Below are 18,374 nucleotides of genomic sequence, written 5' to 3'. Positions count from 1 at the left end.
CCACCCATTTGTAAGTTTAATTACAGACAATTCCTTCCTTAGAAAAGCAGCTTCTGATAGCCTCTCAGGAAGGATACACCCCAGCTCTTCCAACATCCATGCAAGAAGTAGAGATGGCCTGCCTAATTAAGGCTCAAATTTGCAAAGCTTTCATCAAATGGAGTGTTCAGGAGCTGAAACACCAAAGGCTGCTTTACCGCAGTGATTCTTCACAAGGGATATAAACTATAATTAGTTTCACTGCCACCAAGGCAGCTCCTCAGGGCCCCCATCCAGCCCTGCAGTCTCCACTCGGGTCCCCAGATCCAGCCACCTAATGGATGTGTGCACACCCCAACCTGCTGGGATCACACGTAGCGATCCTTTCCAACCCCAAGCATCCCTTGTGGGGCTGTTTTATCAGTGGTCTGGAGGTGGTGTACAAGGCTGTGGGGCCTCAGGGCGTTACCTGTCAGTGATCAGAGAACACCCTGAGCCCTGACGGTCGGCCAGCAATGAGCTGTGCTGAGAAAAGCAGGTGACAAATGACAAGCCTCGGCAGCTCTCAGCTTGGCAAGGTGTGAATTGATCTCCATAGGGCTTGCAAACGGTGCTTCCCCCTGAAAAACCTCGAGTTCCACTGAAAATCGTTTTATTCTTAAGAAAAAGCTGGCACTAAGATACTACCATCTCATCCTAAGAAAGGTCACTGCTATCCCTTCGCCACTTCCCAATTTCATTTGCACCTTCCCCAGCAAAGCAGGCACTGAAGTCAAACCCCCAGGGATGCAGGCACCCCTGCCACCGCGCACTCGTCTGCACTCTTTACGTTGGCAGCTTATAAATTAGCAGATTGATCTGAAGCTGGCAACATTAGCATTCAAAACCTGGAATGCTGCATACTCTCTGGCCATTGCTGAGGTTCTCTGAGCCTGAGCTTAATGGGTGTCTGTGCTCCGATGCCACCCACTGCTCCATGCTCCCAAAACTCTATGGGACCAGGCCAAGCTAAGGCCACCGTGCCAGGGAACCTGCTCCCCTCAAGCGTGTGGCTCGCTCCATCCTTTCTCAAGCCCTGACAACATATGTGCATGTGTATGCAAGACTTCTACACGCAAAACACTGATTCTTTTCCCTTCTCTTTCGCATTTTCTATTTATGATTTGACAGCCATTTCTCATTTTAACTCGCGGTATTGTGCATTTCTACTCTTCGAGTGTTTCAACCGTGGCTGTGCTGTACATAAAATTATACTATTCTATATAAAGATGCAGGAAAAAATAATGCAAGTAGTACTGTACAATCTGCTGGGCTATCTGCTGGAAGCTCCGCATCGAGGAGTCCCTGCTGCTGCTGGCTCCAGGCAGGCAGACTGTTGTACAACAGCAAGCTCAAGCTAGCACAACTCGCAGTGAGTTCCCTCCCTAAATGCTATTGTGTTCTATGGCAACAGCAAAAAACCTGACTCTGAAAACCCACAGAAGTAAAAAAGAAAAACACAAAACATGTTAAAAAAGAGAATAACGCAGAAAACAAGTTATTTTGGTTTTATAATTAAGCAGCAGCTTCTACTAACACATCTCCATTTGGAGAAAGACTATCTTTTCAGACTTCCAACAAGTCCACCACATGGTGGGCTTTTATAACCTAGCCATAGAAAGTATGCAAATGAACAATATTTAATGCACAATATGTTAAAACAGGTTTTGTTATTTTTATGAAATCAGGAGCCTTTTCTCTCCATCTGCAGTCTCTGAGGCTCTGCATGCTATGCTTCCCGCAATGGTTTACATACATTATGATGCTTTAGGAGGAAGCATGCTTCCATTGACATCTGTAGTGAAATGTAAATGAAAAAAACAATGCCTTATCTGGATGGCTCATATAAAGAGATGCTCACTGAGAGGTGGCTCTGATAAAGGTTATTAATTACTGTGTCTGATCTGGCTCACCAACCACACGCTGCATTCGGTCTTTCTTGCTGGTAAATGAAATCAAAGCCGACTCTGCAAGACTTGCGTGCTGATTGCATGTAGCTGAAGTGATGTTTCTGAACTGCAACGAAAGCTAAATATCTATGAAACACAAAGCAATGCACCAAGGGAAATCCCTTGCATTCAGACCAGTAATACAGCTACCAACTTGAGAAGCATGCCGAGCGACAAATAGGCACACTGTATTAGCGAGCACAGCTCAGAACATCTGAATAAGGTGCTTTTGCCAAAATAAATATTTGTCAATATTTCTAACTATGGGGGATTCCTGCATATGTTTAATGTCGCTGCTTCCACTATTCATGAGAACTGCACAAATGTTCGACTGTACCTGTAAGCTGGTGTTTCTGGTGCTCCTTTAGCGTATATTAATATTAATAAATGTAACAGGGAACATGCAGAGCATGTCCAGCTATTTATCAATTCTCCACCGGCCAATATGGGCTCAGCAGTGTGGTGGATTTTGCCACCACATTCCACAGTTGTCTTCAGTTCTCAGGCACATCTATCTGAACACAAACTAACACCATACCTGTATGCAATCTGTGCTACTGACACAAAAGATCCCACTTGCTGGAAAGCTGCATTAAGGCTTCCATAACCACTCCCTCATTTGCTAGATGAGCAGAAGAATGCAGATCCCACCTGCATCCCCCAATCTGCTGCAGACACCACCTTATTCTTCCCCCAGAAGCCAGACACAGCTCTCTGCCCACACTCTGCTTCTTCCTTCTCTTTAAAGGTCCTTCTGTCATTCACCTGACACACCATGGTAAAACTGATTAAAATCTGCAAAGCAGGAGAAATTCTGAAGCTTCAACTATAGCTCCTACATCTATATAATATATATTTTGAACATCTTACCTTACAGCAATTAGTGGAAGGCAACGTAAAAGTATCTGTACCTAGAAAGCTCACCCTTGCTCATGCAGCTGAAGATAACCACACATGCAAGTCTGGGTGAGCAACAGCTGGCACACTTACTGCTGATAAAAGTTAGCTGTGATCCAAAGCAGCTTTGTATTGTGTCCACCTCCTGATTGCAACCCGAACCTCAGATCACCTACAGGAGGTGCTACAACACGCAACAGCACAGCAGGACATCACACTAAGCACTTCTGCTCTTCTTGGAATCTGGCATTTCTAACTCCTTCCAGAGCAAGGTAGTTATGCAGAAGCACAGATGAAAGGGTAGTCTGGCTCCATGGGCCAACATTCCTACTTGTACATACAAGTCCAGGAGGAAATCAGTGACAAACAGTGTCCCAAGCCTGTCTTGTGACCAGGACTGTTTATTGTCTTTATCAGTGACAGACAGCAGGACTGAGTGCACCCTCAGCAAGTTTGTGGATGATGGCACACTGAGCGCTGCAGCTGACACAACAGGAGGAAGGGATGCCATCCAAAGGGATCTGGAAAGACCTGAGATGTGGGTCCATGTGAACCTCATAGGGACAAGCACAAAACGCTGTCTCTGGGTCAAGGCAATCCCAAGCACGAGTACAGACTGTTTTAGAGCAAAAATGTTTTTAAGGTAAATCATTTTCAGGGTCATTTTAGACAAATTTCAAAGCTAGCCATTCCTTTGGCTGAATTCTCCACTTCATATTCTCCCCATCCTGTTTACTGCAGTCTTGGGCTATTGCTCCTGCTTCAGGATTCTCTCTCTTGGCTCCATCACAATGAGTTTTAATTCCAAGGAATAGTCAGGTTTTATGGACGATATCTTCTGGAATACTGGAGACAAGTCAGAATTAATTGGTTATACTGGGAAAGGAGGGAGGAAGAGTTGTGGTTTTCAACAGGAGCCAAGTAGCAAGAGCTCCTAGACACAAACATCTGAAAATACAGCTCAGGCAAACAAACGCCTATCACCTCTCTTCTTGGACATATCTGAACGTATATTCAGCATGCCCCCTTCCAGCTATCAGACAGGCTGACAGCAGGCACTCCTGTGCCAGAATTCCCTGCAGCCAGCCTCTCCACTGAGCAGGAAAACAATCCTTCCCTGTTGACAGCTTCCTGGGCAAGAGATGGGTCTGAGGTAGACATATCCAACTGAGACTGTCTGGTGTTCAAGTTTATGAGGCTCATATGTCTTCAGGAGAGGGAATGATAGCTAAGTTTCTTTACTGACAGATCTAGGTGAAAAGATCCCACATTATTAGTACGGCAGTTCATACACAGATATATACCTTCTGTATCTCCATCCTATGACTGCTCACCATTCCTAAAAGGCTAAAAGTTTGTGCAGTAAGTTCAACTTCTGTCCTTTGCATATCTGCAAAGCAACTGTATAAAGTGAAATGAGACAAGGAAGTGCCTTCCACTCCTGAACAGAAAGGAACTGGAGGGCAACAAGATGTGCGCAGTTGCATCTTTGGCATTCCCAATGATGTGAGTCCAACTGCTGCCACTAAGCATCAGCCCCCACTTGTGTGTCTGGGATCAGCTCCATTTGTCAGAGTTTTAATGCCCTCTGGTGAGGTGAAGCAGACCACCTTTTGTTCCTGTGCCTGAAAGGAGACAGTGACAGCCCACATGCCTGCTGTGCCTGCAGGAAGGCTACTGACTGAACGTGAGTGGCCAATATCATTCAATGCTCATGCAAGCAGAGCAGAAGCATCGTGTTTAAAGGTAACATGCCACCAACCGAAATACCAAACATCCATCATTTTTACACATCATCACCAGTTCAACAGGAAACATAAACATGGAGATTAAGCCTAAAACATTGTTTGTACTGTGTATAGACAAGTGAGGTTATTCACTGTATGATTTACATTTGAAGTGCAACTTCACCCTCATGTACACCAGCTGAATTTTGCTGAGACCATATACAGTAACAGGAATCCTCAGTTTATGAATGTTAATTTAATCAGTGATAGTGTATATTAACAGGTCGCTATTTCTGATATTTTAACAGGATTTGCTTGGGTGTTTCTCTCCTCCTGCCCTTGTTCTCAACGTATTCTCTTAAACCTTATTACCAATCTAATTTTATCTAGATCAAAAATAACATAAAGTTGAAGCTGAAAATTTAAGTGTGAACTGGAAATGTGCTTTTTTTCCCCCCCTCTGCCATTTATTTTGAAATTCTACATTGCATAGAAACCATAAGGCCTTAAGCTTTAAAATAATACCAGTGTGCCCCACTCACATTATGCCAGGAGACAAATCCATGCTATGAAAAAAACACATTTAAGCACTTCTAAAGTTGCTTAGATTCCACTGAAAGCAAGATCTTGTTATTTGTGAGCCAGCGAACCCTGACATTTCTCTCATTTACATCAGTTGGGCTTTCAGAGAATATCCAAGAGCCAGCCCAATTTAAGACTCCAAGGAAAGACTCCACAAGATTCTGACAGAAAGCTGGGAACCTTGAACCAAAGGACACAGGTGATGGTGCATGGAGGGCATGGCTTGCTTCACAGCCAACACCACAGACAGACATGGGCACAGGGTTCTATGGGATGAAAGTCCACCAGCTGGAGTGAGATCTGTAATTTCAATTCTTAAGAGAAGTCTTTGCATGCATGTCATCAAGATGGAAAAGTCTGGAGTTCCCATTCTGCTCCTTCCACCCAGCAAACAGTGGTCCATCTCAGAAGGAGCCGAAAGCAAACGCATCCCTTTAACCACCTCATCTTCTAAGCCCATCTGTAAGGACTATTGCAGACAGCCTTCCTGGCTGAGCAAATCCAGCCTCAGTCCAGAAACCACCGATGCTTCTCAGAATCCTCTAAGAATCTGGCATTACACACAGCTGCGCGTGCAGATTTGCCCCTCGCTGTTCTTGGAAAAGATCTTGCCTTTGAGCATGAAGAAAATCACCCCCAGCCTTCAAAGAGAGCAAATGCTCTGATCTTACAAAAGCTTTCCTCAGGGCTACTGCCATCAGAAGTTAAGTTTTGCACGATCCAGGTTTAAGACTTTCAGGCCACTAAGTCATCTATGTGTACCAAAAGAACAAGAGAAGGTCAGTGACAAAGAAGAGAAAACCATCTAGAAATAGCAAGAGAACACTGTGCAACGAATTCAAGTAGTAACGAGGCACAAAATGTTCAGTCTGTTTTTACCACTGCCTGTACCCAGCTGCAGCTCTGTAAGATGAATAATCCTATCATATCAGAACACAGAGGCAGACACCTGGTATCTCCGGGCTTTTTAAGTTTCTCTTGAAAGCAGTGCAGACTGCAAGGAGTGGGTGCTCTGCAGAACAGTCACAAAGTGGAGCTGAGGGAGTCTGGCTACACAGAGGCAGGTCATACCCCAACAAGCAGCTCAGGAACACAACAGAAGGGGCAGCAGCAGGGCAGAACAGGACTCTGGTCAAGGCTTCAAGGTGTTTCTTCAGTGTCCCCAGCCCACTGCAGCCAGCAAAGACATGGGATGGAAGCAGGTGACACCAACTGTGTTTTTAATCGGAATATTTTTTCCCTGTTTGGAAAGGGAGAAACAACTCATCTTGAAGAGGCCACCAAGAAGAGACTCTGGGCAAGGAGAGACAAGGGCTGCGCTGAAAGCAGTCACACTAACTGCTGTCACTGCAACCAGGTACCAATCCTATGAGCAAACCAGCCACTTCAAGGGCAGCTGTCACCAAATGAAAGCAAAGAGCAGCTTTTCACTTCAACATCAACATCATACGAACTCCGGATATCTTTGGAAAGTCTTTATACCCTCAAAGAAAACTAAGGAATGGTTGGAGAGCTCCTCCGCATGTCTATGAATAACCATCTCAGGTACTGCCAGCTTAAGTATGTTATCTGACCTCCAACAGCCCAGAAACCATGCTGATGGAAAACACATCATCTGCAAACAGCAAAAACCAAATACATCTCTCCGTGTTCTATCTGAATGTTGCTATATATAAAGCCAATGTCTGAAAACATTCCACATATTTTTATTTACTGGCATGTAGCCACCCGGCAGCACAAGCATACTGCTGAAAGTATGAGATTTTTGTGGTAATAAAAGAAAAAGCAAAACAATTCCAGCATCACTCCTCAGTGAACACTGTTATGGAGCTCCCTTGTATGCACAGTGCTGTCACTTCTCATGCACGAACCCATGATGTCTCTGACCACCCCATAAATGCACTTACCTGACCATGCTATATATGCACCAATAGCATGGTGCTCTCTCTGCTACTGACACACTCTAATATTCTTTTATCCAATGCCAGAAAAAAATGAGGAGTTGCATGACAGAATTAAGACCACTGCATGCCTCCAGGGCAAGATTTGAGTTTCACAAGGAACCATGAGCCTTAGCTGCTTGCCTGCAGCCGTCCCATTGCCACCAGCACACTTTTGCAGCCTGCTGCCATGTGCTAAAGCTGATGTGCGTCAGCATCCTGAAAAAGTTTCCAGCTCTGGCTATAAAACAGCCAGAGCTCCTCTGAGCCCTGCTCCAACCTCGAGCAGCGCAAAGGCAGAGATGAGCTGCATCACCCACCAGGCACGTCGCTGCTCCATGGAGATCATGCTGCCCCAGATGCCTCCAACACTGTCAAAGCACATGTCCTGCCCCAGTTCGATCGTCTAGCTCCAGCCCTTGACCAGAAAGCAAATGGAAAAGCTTCTGGTAACTTCCAGCTGATCTTGGCTGGGAATCAGTGACTCAGAAAGGAAAATATTCCCTGCCGGTGGCTTCACAATCAAAGGTCAGGCCGAGCTCACGCTGGAACCTGCAGAGAGCCTTTCCACAGCCTCACCGGCAACAGCCTGGGCGCCGGGCTCCTTGTTCCATCCTTGTTTTTATTTAGGAAGGCAGATTGGAAGGCTGTAAGCACATCTGGCAAAGGCATGCCTCCGTGGAAAATCTGCTTCACCAAAGGTAAGCGGCTGTGCTGGAGCCGAGCTCCTGTCTGTCCATCCCTCCAGCCAGCCCCGCTGCAGCCCCAGCTCCCATCTCACACCGCTTTCAGATGTCAAGCTGCAGCAATTTACAAAGCTGCACTGTAGTTGTGAAAGACAGTTTGCTGTATTTCCATATGGTGTGAAGTCTTCAGAAGGCTCAGCTAATTTTCCCTAAACAAGTCAGACTTTTCTCATTCCTCCCTATGCGCGACAATCCCTCTCTCCCTCAACATGTCGAGCTGCAGCTACATCCCGTTATAGCCTTTTCTTCCACAAACATTATATCACTCTCAGCCTGCTCCTCCAGACTGCATGGCCTTTGGAATGTGTCCCTTTTTACACCAAGAGCATTTCTTCCAAAGCACCATTTCTACTCATATGTGAGCAGCTGACGTGTGTCTGTGACAGCAGGCACTGATGGGGGGACAGGGGATGGAGGCAACCTGCCTGGCCTTGCTCTAGATCAGATGCTTAAAGCTGGGCTGCTGGGATAAAACCAAGTTCTGGAAAATACTAAAACTTCAGATTAAGTTATCTACTGGAATAGAAATGCACAAAAACATGCCAACATTTTTCAAGCCAAATTTAATTGACTTTGAAAAGAATTTAAGACGTTTCTTATAGTACCACTTTGGCTGGGACTCCCTTAGCCTTCACTTGAATCTGTAAGTTTCTCTGTTCACACCAACAATACGGTATTAAGAAAACAAACACAAACCACAATTACTACTGTGTTTAGCACGTTAAAACAAAGAAGTGCTTTAAAATCTCAGCTCTGCTTGCCCTAACTCGAAAACGCTAAACACACTACCTCCTTTAGGTACAAGAGCTGCTAAAGAAATGCATCAAAACCATTCTTATCCTCACCTCAACACCCTGCGTGTGACACTCCATGGAGCAGATGCCGAGCCAGTGCATTCCTGTTGAAAACGCTATTCAACAAGTGGAAGAGTACAAAGGTATTTAATCCAAATGTCTTGCCAAATGGGAGACCCAACACAGGACTTGCTCTGTGTTTGTAGGTGCGCACAGAGGCTGCACCACGATACCTAAATACACCTACAGTACCTAAATACGCTTACAGTCTAGGAACCGTAGTCTCAGAAACAGGCACAAGACAGGGTAAAGCACAGCAAGCTGATGAACACACTGATGAACAACCAAATGCTTTGCACTTGTTGGTTAAAACACAGGACGTTAGGCACCAATGAGAAAAGCCAAATCAATACATAGCACTGTCAAGATATGCAAAGCACAGGAAGATGCAAAACTCTCCCCTCTTTGTGGACATAGCCTACAACAAAGCAATTTCAGCATTCAACAGCATGAATAACAAAAGGTCCTGACCATTTCCAAGGAAACCAATGGCAGAGAGAAAGTCAAAGAAGTGCCATTTTGTTTGATACGACCGTAAGGTTTGAACTTTTCTGCTCTTATTTTAAGTTTTTGATCTGTTTCATTGCATTCAGAGGTTGTTCTGACATTGAAAGTTCTAGCTAATCTGCAGGAGGCACGATTTGCAAGCTTGCAAGGTACGTAATTACCTTGCAGTAGCTGCTGAAAGGTTGCTTTCTGCATCAAAAACCCCCAATATCTGGAGGGATGCTGAAAACATCCATGAACTAAAAGTGATGCCGCAGCGAGGCACGCTGCAAGTCCACTCTAGTTGCCAGTCTTAACATGCAATCTTAACAGAAATCTGGGCAAGCTCAGGCTCTCCTGCAGTCTTCAGGTAAGCTACATGTCTGCCTGAAGAAGAAATTTGGAATATAAATGTATTAATGGGAGTGACAGACACTTTCACTGTAATGCTGTAAACTACTCAGGCTACAAAACAATATTCCCAGTTGAAGACTATCCTAACTATATCACTCAGCCTGAGTTATTCCTGCATACTGAACAGTTTGCTTTGGAGACAAGAGACTAATGAAATCCTTAATCTCATCAGTGACAACACAAACCAATCATCTAATTCTGAGTGTCAGGGATTTGCTGCTTCCTTCTCACAGTTAATCTAAAGACTCCGTATGGGAGTGAACAGAAAAGATCATGAACTGCATCCCTGCCTTGTGTTTCTGTTAAGAAGACAGTGGATCAGAAATGCTCTGAAACAATTCTTTAGACCCATCACCTTCATGTGCACCAGCATTTAGGTCCTAATGACCTTAGGAGGGCTGTGCACTCCCAAGTCAGCAGCATCAACAGCAGAGAGGAGGATAAAAGCAGTGGGAAGCTCCCCCTTGACTCAATGTAGTCAGTCCTCCCCTTGCATGCTTGGAGCATTGCAATATGTAATGTGTGATTTTCTAAAAGCATATGAATTCCTCCATAAAAAAGCTCTCCATCTTCATTCAGAGCCGCTTCTGTACCATATTTCACATTTCAACCCCTCATGCTCAGATTCTTATTTATTTCCTTCAATATTCTCCCTCCTTCCCTGTTGTTTTTCATGAGCCATAAAGCAGCCGAACAGATCTGAGTTCACAGTTCAAATATATGGTTATAAGTTGAATTTCTCCAGACAAAATAACAGATTCCCTGCACTTACAGCCACTGCACCAAGTGCAATTGTCAGCCTGTGAAACTCAGTAATCCAAGTGCTGACTGTAAAACACAAACACAAGAAGTATGCTCTGACAAAAAACCTACATCCCTAATTACTCACTGGTTGGTCTGGGGTTTGTTTTCTTAGTGAGATACTGTGGGATTTATTTATTTTATTATAACATGCCATTTCTTTGGGTGAGATGACACACTTAGCATAGGAGATGGCCTTACAGGTCATCATCCTTTTTTTGTACAGGATTATTTCATTTCTATTTTAAGTTTTTATCCAACCAGCCTTATAGATTAGAGGAAGACCTTCGTTACTCTAATGGTCTAGATATACACCATGACAACTGGCTTCTTAAAATTGGATCTTGATTTTCTTCTAATGCAGACTTTTACCCGAATCAGCTTACACATAGGCACATGAACAAATACATCTACACATGTACCCACACACAACTGCACATACAAACATATGTACACGCATTTATATCAGTGAGTATACACATGCACCTCCCCACACCTTTGTCCCAAAGATAGCAGACTATAGGCAAGACCCACTAAGGACAAACGCATTTGCTGTTAAATCAATCTACTTTCAAGCAGCCACTATTCTTGCAAACCCAGGCTAACAACCGTGCTTGAAAAGTCTGTAAATAATACAACATTAACTTTTAATCCTATCTTCCCCGCTCTGACATATACTTTATATTAAAATGAAAGTTATATAAGGTTGAATTGAGGTTGCTTTTTAATATTACATTAACACTATTTACCATGTGCCATGTTAATCCCCCTTTGAAAAGGGAGCATATTAGCAATTCTGAAAGCTTATGTTACCATAGCAATAGTCTATCACTGTGAAATATTTATATAATGTCTAACATTTTCACTATGCAACAGCCATCTTCTGAACTGCACTTCCTGCTTACCCCGTGTGTGAGATTTCCTCTTCGTCCTGCACGATGGAGCCAGGTAAAGCACCCAGCCTGAGAGCTGAACTGGGAAAGCCTTGTGGCATGCAGACCCCAGAATGCCATCTCCGTCCCAAACCAGCAGCCCTCCATAACAGGGCTGCCCACCACTTACCTTGATGTGCTCGTGCAGCTGGGCCTCGTGCTGCCGGGAGAGCTGCTCATGCTGCCGCTGGAACTCAGCAATGAGGATCTGCCTCTGGATCTGCTGCTTCTGCTTCAGGGCCAGGAGCTCCTGCTGCAGCTGCTGCTCACGGAGCGTTGGCTCTGTCACAGGCATGGGGAACTGGTGGTCCAGGCGCAGATCCATCGGGACTGAGGTTGGGGCAACTTGCAAGGGCAGTGCTGTGCTCACATCAACTGCAGAGGGAGAACACATGGGAGAGATGAGCGCTAAAAAAAACACTATGGGAGACAGAGCTCAAGCAGTTTTACTCCAGCCACCACCTCTTATGAATACGTGCATTTTCTCAAAGCAAAGAACTTCAGTGAACTGCACGTGACCCTACTTGTTATCACTCCAAGCCTGTGTATTCAAACACACATCCCTATTGCACTCTTCTAGCATCACTTGAGATTAGATGGATAAATATTACTCCGGGACTTCACAGCAAAGATCCATCTTGTCTTACAGCTGATCAATTCATAGACTCTTACAGTCAGGAACATGAAGCTCTCAATAAAAATTACACAGAAAAGCACTGCACACTGTATCCTACATAATATTTATTTTTGAAAGGAGCTTGAACAAAAGTAAATAGGTAATGAAGAACTGGAAGAATTGTTAAGGGCTCCTGTGACAGTCTAGGGTTAGCTGCTGCAATAACCAGGGCAGGCTGGCAGCACAGGGTGCAGGGCAGTCCTTGGTGTGGCTATCAAAAACCCAACATCTGCATCTAAGCATTACAGCTCTCACACTGAGTATTCCTAATGTGAGGACTGAATGTTGTGAGGCTGACTGGCTACTCTTGGAGCAACTTCGTTTGGCAGCAAATACTGGGGACTTCACACTTCAGTCCCATTTTCTCCAAGCGTAGCAGCTTCATAGCAAGGTACAGACTCACCTCAAAAAGAAGATGGAACCAAATTAAATAACTCAGCATGGCTTTACTCTACTTCAGCCTGCCAAATCAAACCCCAAGCGATCAGAAAACAAACCCTGATGGAACAAAGACATGAATGCACAGCCTCCCCTGGCCTGCCTTCTCTACCCAAACATGCATGTTATACCTATATTTCCAGATCTCCTGGACACACCGAAGTATGGCTTGATGCAACTCCACAGTCCTGCTGCTAGAGCAGAGCTCCAAGAATTTAATGCAGGAGGATCAAAACCCATTGATCAGGACAGCAAACCAGGCGATCCACAAGCCCTTTAAATACATCACTACCTAGGAGCATGGGATCTGGGAGCTCAAGCTGTGCCAGTGACAAACTGCCCCACACAAGAGCCTGAACCCGCAGAGAAAGGCAGCCAATCTCACCAGGAAGACCCAACAAACCCCCCCTGGTTCCCCTAGAGCTGGGGACAGCAGCATTCAGGCCTCCCAAGCGCCTGGCACTGCACACAGCTGGGGCACTGTGGCCACAGCTCCCATTCATCGCCCCGCGGAGCTGCGTCATCCCGGCCTCTTGCTATTTCAGTCTCAAGAAACTATTGGAAACGCCATGAGTTCCCAACAGAAGCTGTGAGTGCTTCTGACCTACAGGGCCCTCCTGGAAACAATAAAACCTTCTCTAGTTAATGAACACATCATCAAAACAAAAAAAAGCCTGTATTCTTATGAATATTTTATGGTAGACTAGAAAATTGCTTTTATAGGTTCTGCCTTGAGAACATATTAATACAATCGGATTCATGACGTTAGCAAAAGCACAAAGACTATATTCAGAGTTTTAATGAGAAATGCCAAGCCCATGAATTAGAAGACAAGATCTCAATTATGAATAATAAACTATCTCATGTTACCCTGCTTCTTCCTTCACTGGAGGAACACGAGGCAAAAAACAGGAGGAATTATTAGCATTATTATTATTATTTAACCTAGGCATGCAAGGATTTTTTTTTCCATGGTTCAGTTACCATTATTTTTACACCAAGTTGGAAACACTCCGATGCTTTTTCCCTCCCCACATAAATAAAACATGGCTATACATCAAAGGCCGCCTTCGTGCCTCACGTTAATTAAGACCTAAAGCATTCCAGCCCTCATCGATTGCAGGCACAGAACGGCCTCGTGGCTGGGGCTGTAAATTTGGCACCTCCCAGCTCTGCCTACACCATCTATCAGACCAACAGAGGAAGGCATCTATCGGTTAAATGTATTTGCTGTAACAGACCGACCAGCTCAGTTTGCAAAGGAAGGGTCCATTTCCTACAAAAAAAAATGTCAGCCGTTAAAATCATTTCACATCAAGGCTGCACATAAATACGTTATCAGAGAGTTGGGCTTGTGCGTAATAGAAAAATCACCTCTCTGCAAGCACTGGGCAGTTTGGAAGGGATTAGAAGAGGGAGATGCTATTTAGATATGTGCATGCATTATTTAAATAAAAACAGCAGTAATAACTCTATTTTCTCCCTCCTCTGCGAAATGGCATTTCCATGTTAGTCCATAAAGGACTGACAAAATAGAAGGATTCAGCCCTGAAAGCACGCTAAGATGTATGATAAAATTTCAGTATAAGAAGGACACGGGATATCTGAAACATTTAAATTCAAACCTCGTTCCAGCATAACCTTTACTGAAGCTGAACTTTAAGAACATCTTCAAAACCAGTTCTTGAAAAACCAAAAGCTGCTGCCAGAAGGACTCTTTTCATTTCAGTTTAAGCAGTGCAGAAAGCTGCCTCCCCTCTATTCCAAACCAGCTTCAAATAGAAAGCACATGGAATGTGCTACCTGAAACCACCCTTCTTCTAGCCCAGAAGAACCCAGACCCATCGCTGGGGCTGCAAGAGGACAGAAAGTGACAAAGAGGAGATGAATCACAGACACACCACCACAGACCCATGGCAGCATGAGCTTAGCAACCCAAGCACATCAAACCCCGCTGGGCGAGCAATTGGGCTCCTACCGGTACCCACAGGCTGTAACTGGACAACCCTGGCCAGCACCTTTCCAGACACCCCTGACTCAGCTTCTCTCTCATGCTTTATTTCCAACTAATGGGTTTGCTTTCTAATTACTGGTGTGCCAGTGTTGCCCTCTGGCCGGATTTTGCCAATAAGCAGAGCAGCAACAACAACAAAAAACTGCAAAAGCAAGAGTCTGTGCTGTACAGATCTCCCCCCCCCCCAGCTTTATTTTCAGCTGCTTGCATGCAGGTTCCAAAAGCACTGTGTTAATTTGCAGGGGAGGGAGACATGCCACCAGGCTCAGGGCAGCAGCCCCAGGCAGGCGGCTGTGACCGTCACCTGGTGATGGGGACACAGATCTGCTTGCAAAGCTCGGCTTCCCAAAATGTCACAACTTGCTGAAACACGGAGAGACAGTGAGATCAGGGCTATTAATAGCAACAAGCTGCTGCAGTATCTGCCTGCAGTGCCAGGATGAAAGCAGCATGGTTTTGTGTACACTGTAAGGAAACGGCTGAGAGCACTGTTAGAACGCCTGGAAGACAGAGCTGCTCTGAACCTACAGCATGCTGATTGCCACAGGATGCCCCAAAGATAAGCAGTGTTCCTCCAGAAGAGAATAGTGGGGAAAAAGCCTATGCATCACCATGTGCATTCAGGCCACTCTAGGCTCAATCTCATCCTGGTCTCTGAGCAAGTCTGTGGCACACTGCAAGCATCTGAGGGCTGCAGGCCGCCATGAGGAGCTGCAGGCCGCCATGAGGCCTCCCTTCAGCCTCCTCTCCTCCAGACTGAACTAACCAAGGGACCTCAGCTGCTCCTCACACACTTTGCCTTCAGACCCTTCCCCATCTTTGCAGCCCTCCTTTGGACCTTCTCATACTGTGGTACCCAACCTGTGCTTGAGGTCATGCCAGGCAGAGCAGAGCAACAAGACTCCTTCCTTCACCCAGCTGGCAGGGCTGGGCCCGTTTAGATGCAAGAGTTTTAAAAGAAGAAGGTTTTAACCTCCACATAAAACTAAAACAACATTCCCCGAGTCCAATCAGGAGATGGAGCCATCCCCCAAAAGCAGTCAGCTCAGCACACGCTGTTATTTTTGCAGAGCTGTGTGGGTGAATGCAAAAGCAGCCTGGATCCTTCCTCAGCGCACAAGCTATGAGCAAAACAGCAGTGAGATTTCCTACGAGCACCACACATGCTGCAGTTCAGCAAGGGCTGGAGTCATTCCCCACTATGAGAACATGTCATGCTGCATGAATGGGAACCGAAATTAATCATCCCATCAGCCACTGAAACACATCGTGAGGCACCACACCGTAGGCAACAGATGGAGTTTTAAATGTCACTCATTCATTCATGGCAAAGAAAGTTTCTTCTCATTACTACCAAGACCTGAAGTCATGATCAGAATGCAACGATTCTGGATTTCCAGAGTTTACTTTTTGGATCCTAGCACCTTCACTTGCAGTTTGCACATTAATGTGTATTAGCACTTGATAGCCAAGTGAAAGCCACCTGAGTTTCCATGGGAAAAGGGCCTAAATGAATAAATAATCATTTAAACAACACTGAAAATAAAAATCATACTGCCCTTCTTCAAGGATATTCCTTGAAATATAACTTTGCCTGCATCTTCATTTCAAGCATTATTCAACAAATGAACCTCTTTAATCCATCTGCCTGGCTGTTGGGTTCAGATACTCCTCACTTTACCAGATATGCGATAGAAAAGGGAGGTAACAAACCCACAGCATTTCTCCAGTGCTTTTTCTAATCTTACCCCAACCTTTCTTAAAGGGAATATGATACTTTAGAAAGGAGGACAGAGGAGATGGGAGAGGAGTCAAGTCTCATCTTGAGATAACACCTTAAAAACACCACCCAACTACGTATGCACAGCAGGACTTGAGGGACCTGGGCAACCTGATCCAGTGGGTGGCAACCCTGCTCACAGCAGGGGGTTGGAACTGAATGATCTTGAAGGTCCCTTCCAATCCAAGCCATTCTATGATTCTACGACACACAGCTGAACTGAGGTTACACAGATGTCTGGACAACCTGATGAGCCAGCAAAGCAGTGACCCTACATCAGCAAGAACACAGCAGGCGAAAGCAGCTACAGGGCAGCATGGGAATGCCAGGAGTCAGAGGGCTCTTCCAGGAGGATGGCACATGCTGCATCTCCTCCTCACTCTGATGTTTCAAGGTTTTCCCACTGTAACCCCTGCTATGCAGATAGAGGGAGACCACAGAATCATAGGATCTTCTCAGTTGGAAGGGATCCTTATAGACCATCTCGTCCAACTCCCCTGCAATGAATGGGGACACTCACAGCTCTATCAGGTACTCAGGGCCCCATCCAGCCTGACCAGGGGTGTCTCCAGGGATGGGGCATCCACCAGCTCCTTGGACAACCTGTGCCACCATCACTGCAACAAAATTCTTCCTTATACCCCACCTAAACCTCCATTCCTTCAGTATGAAACCATTTCCCTTTGTCCTCTCACCACACACCCTGCTAAAGAGTGTGTCCCCTTCCCTCTTACAGTTCCCCTTTAGACACTGAAAGGCTGCTCTCAGGTCTCTGGTAGATGCAATGAGAACTGAAATGGTTTTGCCTGCAAGTTGGGGGTGGTGCCAGCTGGTGAACAGCCAGGCCATTTGAACGAGTTGTGCGATAAAAGCAGCTCTCGCTCTGAGGAAATGCTGTCAGCTTCCCAAAGAGATGGAGAGAAGCTGGAAGATCAAAGACACCTATCTGTTGCTGGAGGAATGCTGGTCCTCAGCCAAAACCTCGCAGAGCACACACAGCCAGCCAGCCATCCTGTGCCTGCTGCATCCACCAATTCACCAGGCAAGAGACTCATGATTGCCAAAAGGAGAAAAGCAGCAGCACCAACAGTGCAGAGAGCAGAGCTGGTTGCCACCAAGGGAACTACACAGCAGCAGTGCAGCATCCTCCGAGATCAGCTCTGTGAGAGCCAAAGCTTCAGCTAACAGCTCGAGATTGAATGCACTGATATATCCAAGAAAGAAAGCAAGAGTATGCAACTTCCCAGGATCAAAAGAAAATGTAAAACTGAACTCTAAGGAGTTTCCCAGCCCATCACATGCATGTGCTCTAGTGTGCCAAAAGGATATATTCCCACTGCTTCAGGACTGGTTATTATCAATAGGCTAGGTAGCTAATTTCTATCACTGCTCAAGTGATAGTGACTCCCAGCTTTACAACAAGCACTGAAATGTGCAGTGCGATCTCTTCAGTCATGGAAAAGCAGCAAAAATAGCAGCTAAATCACAAGCCGTAAGAGGAAAGAGTTCAGCAGCTCTCACAGCATTTCATGGACTGCTGAAAGGCTGCAGTGTTTTCAGCAGTTTATTAGAAACCAAGATCCTAGTCGCACACAACCAGCGTATGTTCAAGCGGGCAAATAGTCACAGCTTTTTGTATTGCTCTCTGGGGGGTTTTGTTCTCAAGCAATTCTAACACGCAGGTGCATAAGCTGTATCAGGACCCAGGATGGCACTTTTAATCCATTCAGAAGGAATAGAATTAAAGAATATGCTCTTTTAAGAGAAGGTAGAAACCAAACAGCTTCATAGAGACATTCAGACAAGCTCAGGACAGTCAGATTCCATGACATAACAGAGAAATTACACCGAAGCCCTTCCTCATTTCCCCAACACGAGCTAGCGTTGTCTCTCAGTTCCTTAACACAAACACTATAAAACTCTCACTTAAGATTTCCATAAGAATCCTTTTTAAAAAGGAAAGAAAAGCACCAGATAAAGCGAGCGTATTTCAACACAGCAGGCTGATAACGGACAGAGTAATTACAAAACCCTTTTGTTAAGGAAACCCATCTGAACCAGCAGGGACTAAGAGAAACAATCAGCCTTTCAGTTAACCAGACCTAAAACCCTAAGAGCGG

General features: G+C 45.3%; 1 protein-coding gene across 10 annotated transcripts in view; it reads right to left on the bottom strand.

Moving 5' to 3' along the window:
- Positions 1-18,374, bottom strand: part of HDAC4 (histone deacetylase 4) — a 186,954-nt gene that overhangs the window by 89,453 nt on the left and 79,127 nt on the right. For all 10 annotated transcript variants that reach the window (XM_015867781.2, XM_015867780.2, XM_015867787.2 and 7 more), the window contains one exon: positions 11,477-11,721. In XM_015867781.2, coding sequence (XP_015723267.1) covers positions 11,477-11,721 — 245 coding nt within the window. The remainder of the gene's footprint in view (positions 1-11,476; positions 11,722-18,374) is intronic.

The sequence above is a fragment of the Coturnix japonica genome, chromosome 7 (assembly GCF_001577835.2).
Source record: "Coturnix japonica isolate 7356 chromosome 7, Coturnix japonica 2.1, whole genome shotgun sequence".
Taxonomy (NCBI): domain Eukaryota; kingdom Metazoa; phylum Chordata; class Aves; order Galliformes; family Phasianidae; genus Coturnix; species Coturnix japonica.
Note: the sequence above shows the minus strand (reverse complement) of the source record. Positions and strands in the feature narration are given on the sequence as shown.